The sequence below is a fragment of the Dermochelys coriacea genome, chromosome 5, assembly GCF_009764565.3.
Source record: "Dermochelys coriacea isolate rDerCor1 chromosome 5, rDerCor1.pri.v4, whole genome shotgun sequence".
In the NCBI taxonomy this organism is placed as follows: domain Eukaryota; kingdom Metazoa; phylum Chordata; order Testudines; family Dermochelyidae; genus Dermochelys; species Dermochelys coriacea.
This window is the reverse complement of record NC_050072.1, coordinates 99,058,511-99,073,728: the sequence shown is the minus strand read 5'-3', so window position 1 is coordinate 99,073,728 and position 15,218 is coordinate 99,058,511. Positions and strand designations below refer to the sequence as shown.

Here is a 15,218-nt window from a genome sequence, read left to right as displayed (position 1 = left end):
TGAGGACAAGAAACCTCAGTAGAAATGTAATACCTATGACAAAATTTTTTAATGGGGCTGGAAACTAGCAGAATTAATAGTGTGGGCAGAGGGACCCTTCTACTGGTTCAATTGATTAGTTGACTCAGTCCTCCAGCATTTTCAACTGAGTGATTCTTCATTTCTACTGCTTCTAATTTTCTTCTCTTTCACTGCCAGGTCCCACTGACTTCAACACTGGCAAGTGAGGATTAGGAAGAAAACAGAGATTTCAACAGAGAACAACATTTATTTGAGACAAGAAAATATTTTTTTTTAAATTACTCTCTTCAAATGTTTTTGGTTATTGACTACTGGGATGCTTCACACTGGTTCTCTCTCTAAAGGGGTTATACAATTTTAAATAATCTAAAGAAAAATACCTACTCTTGAATCAAAACCCTAAAATTACTTTTGTAAGAAGGTGCATTTGTTTGGGTTACCGGTAACCATATATTATTTTGTGAATAATGCAAGTCTAATTGGACAGGAGAATGGTGCTAATTGTGTGTTGTTTAAGATTCAACACAAAATAAGGCCAAGCTTTGGGCCCTTGAAAAATCTGTCTACCCCTTTGACTACCATGTGCCACTTTACTGATGCACCACGGTCACTCTCAATGTGGAGAACAGCATTAATCATTTGAGTCTCTCTCTCCATTCAGCTCATCCCCAGGGTGCCACTCCACCAAGGTTGATGTCTGAAGCATTTTAAGAGAATGGGCTTTTTAAGGTAACGTGGGAAACTGAGTTTTATGAACTAAGTTTATATTGTGCCACCACAGTATTGTGTATGGAGAGTCCATCAAGTCACCTGCACTTTCTAACTGGCAGATTCATGAGAAATACTTCATAATAGCAAATGAGGTATTGGAGGGCAAAGGGAGGGAATCTGCCTCCCTAGAGATCAGAAAGAGTTAGAAGAAAAAAACATATATCGTAAGTCACCCAATAAAGTGTTGTTGAAATGGCCTCCTATTTCAGCCTCGGCTATGTATAAATATTATCAATGAGGGATAATTAAATCATTGTTACATACCATACTGTTCCAGCCTGAAGAGCACTTGCAAATGTCAATGCTTTATCAAGGTCTCTGGTAAAAACTGCTGCTGCTAATCCATAGTGAGTATTGTTTGCCCTCTTGATAACTTCATCTACAGTTTTAAACTTCATAATTTGCTGCACTGGCCCAAAAATCTATTTCAGATCCAAAAAAAAAGGTGGTTAAAATCTGTGGAAACTTCAGTATGGTTTATTGTTTGAAATAATTTATTTCTAAAGTATTTATTTCTGTCAGAGGAGCCTTATTCCTAGGTTATTAGTCAAATCAAGAACATAGACTTTAGGGCATGATAACTAAATGTTCACTACTACCCTAAGTGCAAGTGAGGTTAGAATAATATGGAGTCGACAATTAATTAAAGTAAGATGATTGTAAACATGAAAATAATTAAAGAGAAACAGAAGATCATTTAATACCTAACATGAAGTTACAGGTTACCACAAGTTACCACATCTGTACAGTGTTCCAGTGAACTCTTAAATTATTTATTTTTGGTCAACTCCATTTTTAAAATTGAAAAATACATTCAATTTTTCCTCTCATAAACCTTTTATTAGCATTTTATTTCCACAAGTGCCTGCACAATTAAACAAGGAAGCCAAGTCAAATAACTAATTCTACTCTCCTTCTGGGTGTTAACTATCATACAGGAAAATATTCCATTAGACTTAGCTCTTCTTCTGTTATTAGGCAATTAATTTAGCTCTGTGTTCTCGGCCAGAAATTGCAATGCTGCACTATTTAGTACTTCTGTAACTAGGGATAGAGGAATAGTACCACCTAGGCTCAGTCTTGCTCCCACCGAAATGAATGGGAGCTTTGTGCATGACTTTACTAGAAATGGCATCTAGTTCAAATTTTGCAACTAGGGCTATATGAATTGGTTTGGATAAAAGAAGCAGCCACCTGAACATTCCCCCCAAATTAAAATGGAAAGTCAACCTCTGAGGTTCAAAATTGTAAATTAAACTTGAACATTTTAAAATTGTCTCTGCTCATCCTGATTTCATCTAGATCAGTGCAGATAACAGAGAGGCTATTCTTGTGTGAGTGATGTCCTAACGGAAACCAGTAAATCTGGTGAGGATTTTTAAACCGCTCTCCTGTTGCTCCTGATCCCTCAGGATTCATTCTAGAGGCACTAGGACTTTTTTATTCACTTTAAATTAATCTGTTGACAGCCAAATTGTGAACCCCTTGCTTCCGGGGCGGGGGGGGGGGGGGGAAGGCGGGGGAGCAGCTACTCAACAGAATAGTTCCACTGAAATCAATAGGACTACTGCAGCAAATAGCTGCTCATCAAGGGGATCAAGGGGTTCACAAGCTGTCCCTGAAAGATTTGTTTTCTCTGTTATGTGTTACCCTAGCTCTGGCAGTACAGGGTGATGTAACTAAAAATTCCAACCACTGTACCTGTTGTCTCATATACACTCTAACTGGAACCTTTTTTAGCCAGGGAGATTATTCTCCCTTTCCAGCACTTTTCATTGAGTTGACTAAGCTAATGTAAGTAACTAAGAAAGAGATTCTAAACTGAACCAACCTAGAATAAAGATTTATTGCAAAAATTTTTATCTACCAAATTGACCTTTTAAATGGATATTTTGTACAGACATTTAAGCAGAGAACTGCATGTGAAAGTACAGACTCTCATGAATTTATTTACCTCTTCTTTGGCAATGCGCATATCATCTGTAACATTAGAGAAAACCGTGGGCTGGATGAAGTAACCTTTGTCTCCCCATGGACCTCCTCCACATTCCAGTTTGGCTCCTTCTTTTTTCCCACTCTCAATTAGGTCAAGTATTTTATGAAACTGCTCCTTATTAATCTAAATGAAAATATATTGCAGGAGGGATAAAAGTAGCATGTACTGATAGCAATCCCTTCCCAACCCATTAACTGTTCCTTAACAACGCTGTAGCTTCATTAAATCTTACATGTTGAAATGAAACAGCTGGCAAGCCCCACAAATTTTTTTGTCTTTAACTTCTCAAAACTTTACAGGCTTTCCCCATATATATCAGTAATAAGAGATATAAGCACAGTACAAGGGGTTAAAATTCTAGACAAGTTGATATTCTGGTTTCATAAAAAATAAAGATTCTCCTCTATAAAATACATTAATTGCAAACTTCTCTCAGTACTCTGAAATCTGTGGGATTACTACTGGCCTGTGCAAGTGGGCATCACAGAGATTGATCCTGCAGTCCTAATATAGGGCCCGATGTAGCAGCCACTGAAGTCAGTGGGATTGTTTGGGATCAAGTATACAGGCAAGCCTTCCCAAAAACTGCCAGATTGGTCACACTCTTTTACTAACACTAGTAGAGGGGGAAAAAACACAGCAGAATTTGTATTCAGTACTATTTCATTTTGTTCTATCACTGGAAGTTGCTGGAATACAGAATAACTGTTGGCATTGAGCTTGAATGGTGGTTTATTTATTGTGTTACACCAAAATCAAAAAACAAAATGCAAGCAACACCAAACATATATCAGCTTGGCAGGTCCATCAGAGCAAGATGTGGAAGGAGCAGGCATTTACAATGCGAATGCAACCGAGACAAGACATTTCCAACAAAATGGCAAAGTTGATAACAGAAAATAGAGTTGTACCATGTTAGAAAGTTATTATTGTGGCAGCAAAATAAACACACTATTGTCCATTCCTTCCTGTAGGGAAATTTTGTACAATTAACTCTGCATATGTTTCAAAATATAAAACCAACACCACAACTTGTTTCTTATAAGTTGAGAACCTTCCTATCTTGTCCATTTTCTCAGTGATTTTTTTCTGTGTGTTTTTGGGGTTCAGCCCTACAAACACCCAGTCATTAAGACAATGAGACTACTCCCATGAGTAAGCTTACCCCTATCCATTAGTGTGGATAGGGTCCTTACTCTGGACAGCACAACACTCAGGGGGAAATCCTGGTTCCAGTGAAGTTAGTGGCAAAACTCCCATTGATTAAGTTCAGGTAGGCACACTATGTTTACTTTCGCCCAGCATTTATCAGCATTCTTATTGAGCAGTTTTCCCCATTATTATATCATTTTGCTGAGGGGGGGAGGGAGTTCTATTTTCTTGCTTAAGATGACACCTTAGAGAGAGGAGGTGATAACTAAATTCTTGCTACAGAATTTGTCTTCAAGCCAAATCTCACTGTAATACTCACATGATTTGTCCAGTTCTTAAAATTGTCAACTGCTAACACCATTGTTTACAGTTATCAGGGTTGTGTTCTAAAACCTTACTGCTGGAGTTGCTAAGTAAGGATTCGCTAATAAAGTATACACAGACAGCTTTATCTGGGAAGCAGTTTTTCTTCTTTTTCATTCTTTGTGGTCTGGTATCATAATTCACCATAGATGTTTTGCACCTCATCCCTTTTCCACATAGTAGAGAAGGGGACAGGAGAGTTGACTAAGCAAACAGAAGGACAAGGCAGGAGGCTAGACACTTCATCTTAATCAGCTCTAGTATTATCACACTCATTCCCATAAAACAGTATTTTTAAAAGGCTTTGGAGAACCCTGGATCATTTTGGTCTCTTTTGAGGTTCCAAGCTACCCAGTGGTTCAACAAAAGCTATGATAGAAGCTTGAAATTATTTATGAGGATTAAAGTCTAACTATTTCCCCCCCGTTGGCCACCCGCAATACTTTTAAACAGTTGCCTTATTGTACACAATAGATATATAAGGTTACTGTTATCCTGGTGGGAAAAATATCTTTGATATTTGCAACATCATGAAGAATGGAAAATGTTGAAATGAAATAGCTGGATGTTGCTGTCAGTTGTGTCCACTTTCCAAATTAACTCTTTGGCGACTTCAGTTATAATGTAAACTAGATTGTAAGCTCTTCAGGAAAGACTCTGTTTCATGCTATCTGTTTGGATGGCACCCAACACAATAGAGCCGTAATCTGATAGAGGCCTCTGGACCTTATTATAATACCCAAATAATAATACATGATGATGATGTGTGAGTCAGTGTGCATGTACATATGAATGAATATGTGATATAGTGTGCTCCCCTGAGTACCACTGTGCAAGACTCAGAGGGAGATACAAATCAGGATGCATGTAATTCACCTCCCAAAACAACATCCAGTGTCATAACATTGACAACAGAAATAAAACTGTCATGACCAGGCCCTTCCAGAGTAAGAAACAGGTTTCACTGAGAAGCTGGAAAGCACTGCTTCCCCATAGGATAAAGCTCTCATTCCTAGCCTTACACGGCTATTTGTTTGAGAACATACTTGGAAATGATATGACTTTTGCACATAGAATCTCAGATAGCAATCTTGCAAATCCTGGATATTTGGCTAAAGAATATTTCTCTCGCAGATCCATTAAAAAAATAAAATAAAATGAACCTGTGTCTCCTACATGTTAGAGTTTGGCTGGAGACACTGATTGTCTAAATTTGGATTGGTCCTTTTGATGACATCACACCTGCACACAAATCTCCAGTGGAGCCCAGTGAGACCAAGATTTTCCAAACTGGCCCCTCATACACCAAAATTAGTGGCCTGTATGGGAATTGCTGGGTGCTCAGCACTTTTCAAAGTTAACCCTCTTAGGGTATCTAAAAATGGACTTACAAACTTTAAGCACCCAGTTTGCAATATCTTGGTCCTGGTACCTCAATAATGTAAAGAACAAAACACCCCCCCCACCCCCACCCACCCATTCTCATTATATTTAATGGATATGGGGGAGGAGAAACAACAAAAATAAAAGTACCATGAGAGAGTGAAGAGAGGCAGCTAGAGTAGGAGGGAAATGGGCAGAACTAAAAGTGAGAGTTTTAAGCACCTCCTCCCCCAAAGTGCACAGCTACTCTTTCAACTCCAGTTTCTGGCCTGTCCATCACTTTTAACTCACTTTCCAGTACAAAAAAAGTCAATATTTCAATTGGCGCATTGAAAGAAACTGCTGCATCACAAACTGGTGCTGCCTTTTGGACTGAGAAGAGGGCCAGAATAGTTCAAGGAATGTAAAGAAAAGAGGAAAGGGTTTGACATAATTACTAAACAGTACACACATTCAGGACAGTAACAATAGTAATTGTTGTTCACCACGTTCAGTTGAATCCCATTCCATCCCTTTTTCAATTCAGTTTTGAAAAACAGTGTAAACAAAAGGACAGTATACTGATTCTAGGAATAAAAGCTCTGCTCGCCTGGGAGGAAGGTAAGGGGTGCTGGTGAGCTAAGAATGAAAATGAGGATGAGAGGGAGATGGTGGGAGTGGGGAGAAAAGGTTTTTTTTATTTTCCATTTAAACCTCTTCAGAAATGTACCTTTCAGCAGTTTGACCAGCCCTTTTGATTGTTGTAGGTTTGTTTTCCTCTTTCATATCAAGCAGGAGTACTTAATTTTAAACTCAATACAGCAACAACAACATGAGAGTGGCTTCATGTTAGCTCAGTATTAATCACACACTAGACTAAAAGAAAAGGAGTACTTGTGGCACCTTAGAGACTAACAAATTTATTTGAGCATAAGCTTTCGTGAGCTACAGCTCACTTCATCGGATGCATTTGGTGGAAAAAACAGAGGAGAGATTTATATACACACACACAGAGAACATGAAACAATGGGTTTATCATACACACTGTAAGGAGAGTGATCACTTAAGATAAGCCATCACCAACAGCAGGGGGGGGAAGGAGGAAAACCTTTCATGGTGACAAGCAGGTAGGCTAATTCCAGCAGTTAACAAGAATATCAGAGGAACAGTGGGGGGGGGGGTGGGAGGGAGAAATACCAGAGACTGGGAATGGATGAGTCATTACACAAAGTAAAACTATTTCCCCATGGTATTTCTCCCTCCCACCCCACCCCCCACTGTTCCTCTGATATTCTTGTTAACTGCTGGAATTAGCCTACCTGCTTGTCACCATGAAAGGTTTTCCTCCTTCCCCCCCCCGCTGTTGGTGATGGCTTATCTTAAGTGATCACTCTCCTTACAGTGTGTATGATAAACCCATTGTTTCATGTTCTCTGTGTGTGTGTATATAAATCTCTCCTCTGTTTTTTCCACCAAATGCATCCGATGAAGTGAGCTGTAGCTCACGAAAGCTTATGCTCTAATAAATTTGTTAGTCTCTAAGGTGCCACAAGTACTCCTTTTCTTTTTGCGAATACAGACTAACACGGCTGCTACTCTGAACACTAGACTAAGAAACACATACACACCTTAGTTCTCTGAAGTTCATTGTTATGAACATCACATTCCTTGGCCTTGGTGTTTATTCAACCCAGGATATGGGTTGTTACTTCACTAACAGGGCACACCTTTCAAACTCCCCAGCTAGCATGGTTTTGGATGTATTTTTCCATCTTTTGTGATGTCTTTGATTATTCCAAGTGTCAGTACAGTTGCCAGGAAGAGGAACATTTTAAAACCATTAATTTTGGGGAGTTTTCTTTGTTCAGCTCTAGCTTTATCATCTCTAAGATGATACTTTTATTCTATAGGGATCAGGTACACAGTGAGTAAAAAAGGTATATTTACAGTACATACCTTACAGTGCCGACTCCCATTTTAGTCAGACTTTAGACAACAATTTAACAGTGCTATAAAGTTACCTAAAAAGAATCCTTATCCGCTGCATGATGTTATATTTTAAAATATGCTTAATTGAATATTTATGTAACAGGCTAAGGTTCTGCAGAGCAAAATGGGTCACCACCAAATTGTGATACAATGTGTTTTAAAATCTGCAATATTTTGGGGAGCAGAACTGGAGAAGTACATGAGCCTTGGAGGAGTGGGAAAAATGTCAGTAACTTTGACTTCTGCACAGCTGTTCACTTATAATACAGTGATACTACTTGAATATATTATTGTTAGAGGTCTCTTATTAGTATAGATGGGTAATAGTAATTTGAACTTCTACAATGGCCTTCATCTGAGTTTTCGCAAAGCACTTTAGGGGTGGGTAGGTACTATAGTATTATCCCCATTCTATAGAAGAGGGAACTGAGACAAGGAGGTGAAGTATATTCTCAAGAACATTTAGTTAAAGGTAGTAAGGCATAAAATGCAGGTCTCCTGATATGTAATCCTTGCCAGGACTCTAATTAATAATAGAATATATTTTAAAGCATGGTGCCTGTCACAGAAGCCCACTCACTCCAGGAACCACAGCCTCCTCTTTGTGACTCAGCCCTCCGGCCAGGTTACTATGAGTGTTTCCCCTTCCAGGGCAGGGTGGGAGGGTGAAACAAAGATGTTCCAGAACAAATTGTCCCAGGTAGTCCACTGTCCTCTGCCTGGTCTGTGCCATGTCCCCAATGGCTGATAGGGGAAACCGAGCTCACTCTCTACTCCAAGTTCCAGCACAGGGACCCTCTAAACAGCAGCCAAGGTCTACACTCCTATTCCTTGCTCCTCTGAGTCTTCTCCTATCTTCCTAACTTCCCCCCTTTTTGGGTTTGCCAGCCACCCAACTCTCCTCCTAGGGAATAAGTGGACTGTCCTCTATAGTCCTAACACACCTCCATTCTCCCACGGAGTGACTGCAGCCTACTTCCCTACAGCCTCCTTCTGTTGCCAACTACCTGGCTTGATATAGGTCCCTCCTGTTCCTGTTCAGTTGAGCCTCATAGCTGATTAATCACTCCCTGCTCCCTGGCTGCTCCTCCAGATGCTGCCTATAGGTTAACTGGGCCTTATATACCGCCTCGGGGCCAGTGTGGGGAGTACACCCCCTCCCAGTGACTCTTTGCCATAGCATTACAGGACCACAAAAAGTTAGGTAACTATAACTTACCTGGGGACCTTGATTTACACCACAAGACAGGGGATCACCAAGGGTAATTTTCTTAGCTCGCTCAACACTCCTGCGGACAAACTCTTCATAAATAGGTTCTTCCACAAAAATCCTAGAGCCCGCTATGCAACATTGACCCTGATGGTAAAACAGACCAATGTGTGCAAGTTCCACAGCACTGTCCACTGCAATGAAATGAATATTTCGTCAAATCTCATTTCTTTACAGTCTCTACATATACTGGTTTCCATAACATTTGGAAAATCTGCCTTGCCTCCCTTTGTCATGCCACCTCATTGGTAAAACTTTCCACTATGTGGTCTTTTAAGGCACAGATGAGCCCTCTTACATGTGTCCAACACTACTATTCAAAAGACTTTTAAATATGATATACTTAGACAAGTGCACCTTTGACTACATGGTACAGAATTTTCATTCCATATTTTCTCATGATGCTGGGTCAACAGTGCCAAAAGGAGCATTCAGTTATGGTACGCTGAAAATTATCAGCTTTCAGCTATCCATCTGCCTGAGTTAGCAGCACCCTTGCCATTGGTTTAGAATCTCATGGATTCATGTCCCATAACAGAAGTTAGTATCAACTTTGGGTACAAAATTACCACATGATATTAAGGGCTGACACACTGACAGAAGTTCTGTCCTTCCATGAATGTCAGACCAAGGTCCCTTTTTTCAGCTTTTAAGTGAAAATTAAGTTAAAGGTCCTGAGGCATGACTAGAAAAGAATGAAGGATCCCACACAGGTACTGGACAAATGCACAATGTTGCACACATAAAAAAGAAACAAAACACCAGTGATTTAGATACATTGTCTAAGACCATGAAGCAAAAGAGGAAGGTAGCTATAACAGGAAAAAAGATAAAAAGAATTACTAACAATCCGCATCCGCAAATATAATATTAGGACTTTTCCCTCCAAGTTCCAGTGTAACCCTCTTCAGATTACTCTTTCCAGCAGCTTCTTTGATCAGTTTGCCAACCTAAAATGTAGCACAAAATAGAATTTAATCTCATCGTTTTCATAACAAAAAACCCATAAAACTTAAAAGTGTTGTTCTATCCCCAGCTCTCATTTTCCCAAAAAAGTGAAGGTCGGGTTAGTAGCTGTCCAATATGAGAATCATTAAAAATATTTTTTTTGGGGGGGGATCAGATGGTAGGATGGGTCCCTGAGTTTTATGTCCCCCAGGAATTCCCCCATCCCCAAACCAGAGATAAGCCCAGCTCCTTCTAATGTATCTGTGAAGGGTTTATCTCTGAAGGGTTATTCTGTGGCTCCCTCACGTGGACACAGTACCTCCCTCACCAATCGTGCCTGTCTTGGAGCAGCACCAAGCACTGACATCACCCCCGCCTTTGTTACACAGGCATTCTGAGGCAGAGGGCAGGAAAAGCTGCTGCCACAGTGGGCACCAGGGCTCTGATCTCTGACCTTCTCCCATTCAAGCAGCCTTCCTCTACTTCAGGTAGTGGGAAAGCCTTTTGAAACACCATACATGGGAGGGGAGCTGTGGAGACCAAGACTCTGTCTGCACAGCCCACTCTTCCCTGGCCCAGCTTCTACCTCTTCAGTGGGATGAGGTAAGGAGGCCCAGAGGGGACTAGAGAATATGGGAAGGGCAGACACAGTGCATGGCACCATTCTGTTTCCCTTCCACCTATTGCATTATTAAGGGGACTCCCTTGCAAACCAGACTGGAGAAGATAGGGTGGCGATGCCAGCTTCAGTGTGAGGGATAGTGTAGTAAGATCCCTGTTGACTTTTATTGCAGCCGGATAATTTGGGGGAGTTGATAATACCTAGATCTTCCTGCTTCCAGGAAATTATTTGCAACCCCTCTTTAAATTATTGAATGGAAACATTATCAAATACACTTTTCTTCTCAAAGAAAATTTCCTTTGATATACGAGTTATCGATGCCATCATTCATTTATGATCATGATAAAGGCCTATGGCATGAATGATCATTTACACCAGTGGTTCTCAAACTTTTGTACTGGTGACTCCTTTCACACAGCAAGCCTCTATGTGCCACACCCCTCCTCCCCCCGCCTTGTAAATTAAAAACACTTTTTAAATATTTAACACTATTATAAATGCTGGAGATGAAGCAGGGTTTGGGGTGGAGGCTGACAGCTCATGACCCCCCATATAACAACCTCACAACCCTCTGAAGAGACATGACCCCCAGTTTGAGAATCCCTGATCTAAACAGAGGCCCATCCTGTAAAGACTTATGCATAAGTTTAACTTTACACATGTGAACAGTCCAATTGACTATAATAGGATCACTCACGTGCATACATATGCATAAATCTTTGCAAGATTTGGGCATAGATTTCAGGTAGTTTTCCCTACCAAAATGCCATTGATGAAATTAAATAGCAGAAAGCTCCATTTGTTGAATTTTCAAATATATAAGACAACCACACCCCTCAAAAAAGATATGAGAATAATATTTTTAAAAAGAAGCCTCAAAATAGTATTGCTAAGTTAGAACCAGTTGTATCTCATTGGATTTCTTTGTCTGAAGAGGCCTTCCTACAGTACAAACATTGTTTAGATATGTTTGAAGTTTTCAATAACTAACAAATCATTACACAGACTTTGTTTAACAAAACAGCAGCCAAAAAAGAAAAAAAAAGTTAAAATAATTACATAAAGCAAGCTAGACACTAAATCATTACTCAGAATCGGAGGAGCAGAGCATTCCAGTTTATAGTTACTTGCATTCAGAATAATACCTGTGTAGAGCCTGTGAAAGCCACTTTATCTATGTCCATGTGGTGAGAAATTGCTGCTCCAGCAGTGGGTCCAAAACCTGGCACAATATTCACTACTCCTGGTGGAAATCCAGCCTACATTGTAAAAACCACTAGAATTATGAGTTAATGATGAAAAATGGATGAGCATGTCTATTACTCTCATTAAATTGTTTCTGTTCTACAGCTCCCCAGTAATTTTTCCCCAACCACCCAAAAAGTCATTCCGACCTCCAACTCAAATATTTTTCTATTTGACAGTTCTGTCTTTTTTGCTTTTCTTGCAGACTAGGTATCTTGCTCCAATCCATTGCAGACATTCTTTTGGAAAAGCAGACTCAGTTTTTGTCATTATTTCAACGCTTTTGTCAAATGGTGAAACAGCATTAATTCAATATGCCCCTCCCCAAGTCAGAAAATGTTTAATGACGTGAAAACTGGTTAATATCTGTTTCAACTTCATTAAGCCAATTCCATTCATTTGGTGATTTAGAGTGAGATTCTGCTCTGGAAAGTGACTGTAAAAATGACATTGTGGTGTGCCACACGGAATGGCTTGCTTCTTTCCATTGGCACAACCTGAGCTGTAGGTCTTTGGTGGTGGAAAGACTTCCTGGAGGGACTGCTAGTAAGGAACTTTCCAATACAAAGTGAGTGGATCTGGCTAGTGAGGAGGCATGTCCTGTGTACCTAGGAAATGTGCCGTTTAACCTCCCTTCAAAAGGTTCTGTTTAATGCTGTCCTCCTCCCTGGTGTACAGATTTTGGCATGAATCAAATCCATTGTCTCTTGGTGACTCCAGATGAAATTTGCTCAGTTTACAAAAAGAATGTGTTTCCACCCAAGCAAACTCCCATTAGGGTCTCAGAGTAAAGTTGGGTACTTCTTGCTTGTGAATCCTCACTGCTAACTTAGACCCAATTGAGGTGCAAGGTAAGTGTAGTTAAGGTGGGCCTCAATTTTATAGAATGGATCTGCAGGGCTGGCAGTTAGATGAAGTTATTTCTAACTTCATGAAGGCAGTTATTTTACATGAAACAAATGTGGCATGGAATCACAGAAGGTAATAAACAGGGATTCCCCATTTTATCACTTTAACAGAGTCCCTTTTTAGAGTAGAACTGGGTCTTTGAAATAAGAAGCCTTTGAGGCACTTAATAGTGAAATATAACTCCCAGATAGACGTGTTTAATTAAGAATACCATATAGCTGAGACTCATACACATATTGTATATATTTTTTAAAAGTTATTTCATATTTCCTAACATAATGGCACCCTGACCCTAGTTAGCTTCTAGGCCCTACTACAATATACATGTTAAATTATAATATCAAATATAATATAATATAAGCAGGTTTTTTAATTAATTTTTTAAACTCAGTCTTTTTAAGTGCTCATTAAAGGCACCAGATTTATATCATTGGCAACTGAAGTCCTCTGTTGCAGACCCATTCTGTGATAAAACAATGAAATTTTCTCTATGCTGCCTTAGCTGTGTTTCATCCCTAACCTAAAAGGACCAACATTACGGTTAAAAAAATGACAGTGTAGGGTCTATAAATCTATACCATCACTGGTCTCCGTAATGAGACTGCCAATGAGGGTATCAGTTAGTGCCAACTGTGACTATGTTGTATTCTGATGTGAACGCTTGTCCATAAAGACATGAATTTAGATCACCAATTGGTTTCACATACAGCGGCTATCAGAGTAACAACTTTTTGTCACTACTACTAGACTCAGATTTCAATAGGCAATTCAGATGCAAAAGCAGAACTATGATTAATTTTGGTTCACAAATTTGGACTCAGAAACAATTTGACAACTTTAATAAGAATTTGCACATTTTAATGCCCTATAACTTATACTGGAGCATCGATCAAAAATATTCAATCCGGATATATTCAAATTTCAGATATACCTGAACTTTCAACAGATGAAATTTGGATAAAGAAAACAGAAACAAAATGAAAAATGATAAAACTAGATTTTTTTTAAATAAAAATAGTAATTCTACTCCTTTGCTCATTTCTACATAAAAGTGTATCAGTTATACTCTATTGAACAACAGCACTGAGATTTTGAATACAGTTGACTCCTTATTGCAGGAATGTTAATCTTATATTTAGAGAGAGATGGGTACTTCATCAAAGTCAGGGTAGAACTCAGTTAATTTTTCTTTTATATTGCTTTTCAATGGAGCCATCATCTTTAATTTTGCTGTTTAAAATGAACAGATGAAATACTTTGAGCAGTAAAAGCAATTCCCCCAAATTGTATTTTCTAGTAAAGTTTTCCATTGTGACTCACTATAAGCAGCATTTGGCCCTTTTGTGAACCTTGTCCACTTCGTCATACTGTTATGTTTGCCCTAAACGTACTATGGGCTGCATTTGTGATGAGTAATTGTTATGAGGCAGAACACTAAAATGTGCTGAGTCAGTGTTGCTAGTACTTGGGGAAGTTACTGAGCCTGGTGATTATTGACCTTGGTGGCAGTAATCACATCTAGATAAAGTTTTTAGTTTGTTTTATTGACCCTAAAGAGAGCCAGTTTAACTGTTTCACCACTCTTCTCTGGTGTCCCTTCTATGCTTGGTGACACCCAGCAACGTTACTTTGAAACCAATGGAATGTTAAGGACTACTGTATTTGAGATATTCAGAAGCAGAGGGAGTGTATTATAGTTGGACATATTGTACATGAAGTTTGGCAGCAGTCAGTCAAGCAGCTTAATTTTATTCTCATTAATCATAAACCCAGGTGAAAAAAATATGTGTTCCGTCAAATCGCCTGCACAAAACAGATCTATTACTAAGATAACCGTGATGATAAACTAACCACCACTCATCTCCAAGGAGTTTCTTTTTTGCTTTGAACTTTGAAAGGTATGATGCTGTTATAACACACAGTCATTTGCCAAGAAATTTAGTTTACTAGATTGCTAATGTGGTGTGATTTTTTTTCAGTAGGCTAGATTGTAAGTAGGCTAGCGGTTTGCAGTAAATTCCATAGTACAAGGCTAGATATGCTATTTGCTATTTTGGCCCAGTGCAAACTAGTTCTTACTATTGTTCTGGCCTCTTAGAAAAGTATACTAGTCTGCTATGGCAAACTCACCTCTTTAATTAAAGAACCCATGTAAATAGCAGTCAGTGGAGTTTCTTCTGCTGGTTTGACGATCACCGTGTTTCCACAACAAAGAGCAGGAGCGATCTTCCAGACAAACATAACCAAAGGGAAGTTCCACTAAAAGACAGATGAGAAGATGTATCCTATTTCTAATACACCATTGTATTGCATTTGCTTTCCCTTCAACAGAAGCATGAACTGCCACATGGGCTGTGCAAAACCCACTGATTTGGATTTATGTGATTTTAGTGCACTCAAACTGGCAGTTAGAGATCAGATGAGGCTGAAAACACCTAATGCAACTCAAGCAAAGCCTGACAAAAGTTGCCAGTTTAGTGATGAAACTGGTGAGTCTTGCCATCTCCTTCTCTCTATAGTTCCTCACCTGAATTGGCCTACTGAAAGGGACGGGATTGTAACTTGCAATC

At 39.3% G+C, this 15,218-nt stretch overlaps 1 protein-coding gene across 1 annotated transcript in view; it reads right to left on the bottom strand.

The window, feature by feature from the left end:
- ALDH1A1 (aldehyde dehydrogenase 1 family member A1) overlaps positions 1 to 15,218 on the bottom strand; it is a 52,371-nt gene that overhangs the window by 3,763 nt on the left and 33,390 nt on the right. Inside the window, exons 6-11 of the mRNA XM_038402410.2 lie at positions 14,779 to 14,907; positions 11,640 to 11,753; positions 9,772 to 9,874; positions 8,874 to 9,058; positions 2,747 to 2,911; positions 1,057 to 1,214 (exon numbers count right to left, since the gene is read on the bottom strand). Of these exons, the coding sequence (XP_038258338.1) occupies positions 1,057 to 1,214; positions 2,747 to 2,911; positions 8,874 to 9,058; positions 9,772 to 9,874; positions 11,640 to 11,753; positions 14,779 to 14,907 (854 nt within the window). The remainder of the gene's footprint in view (positions 1 to 1,056; positions 1,215 to 2,746; positions 2,912 to 8,873; positions 9,059 to 9,771; positions 9,875 to 11,639; positions 11,754 to 14,778; positions 14,908 to 15,218) is intronic.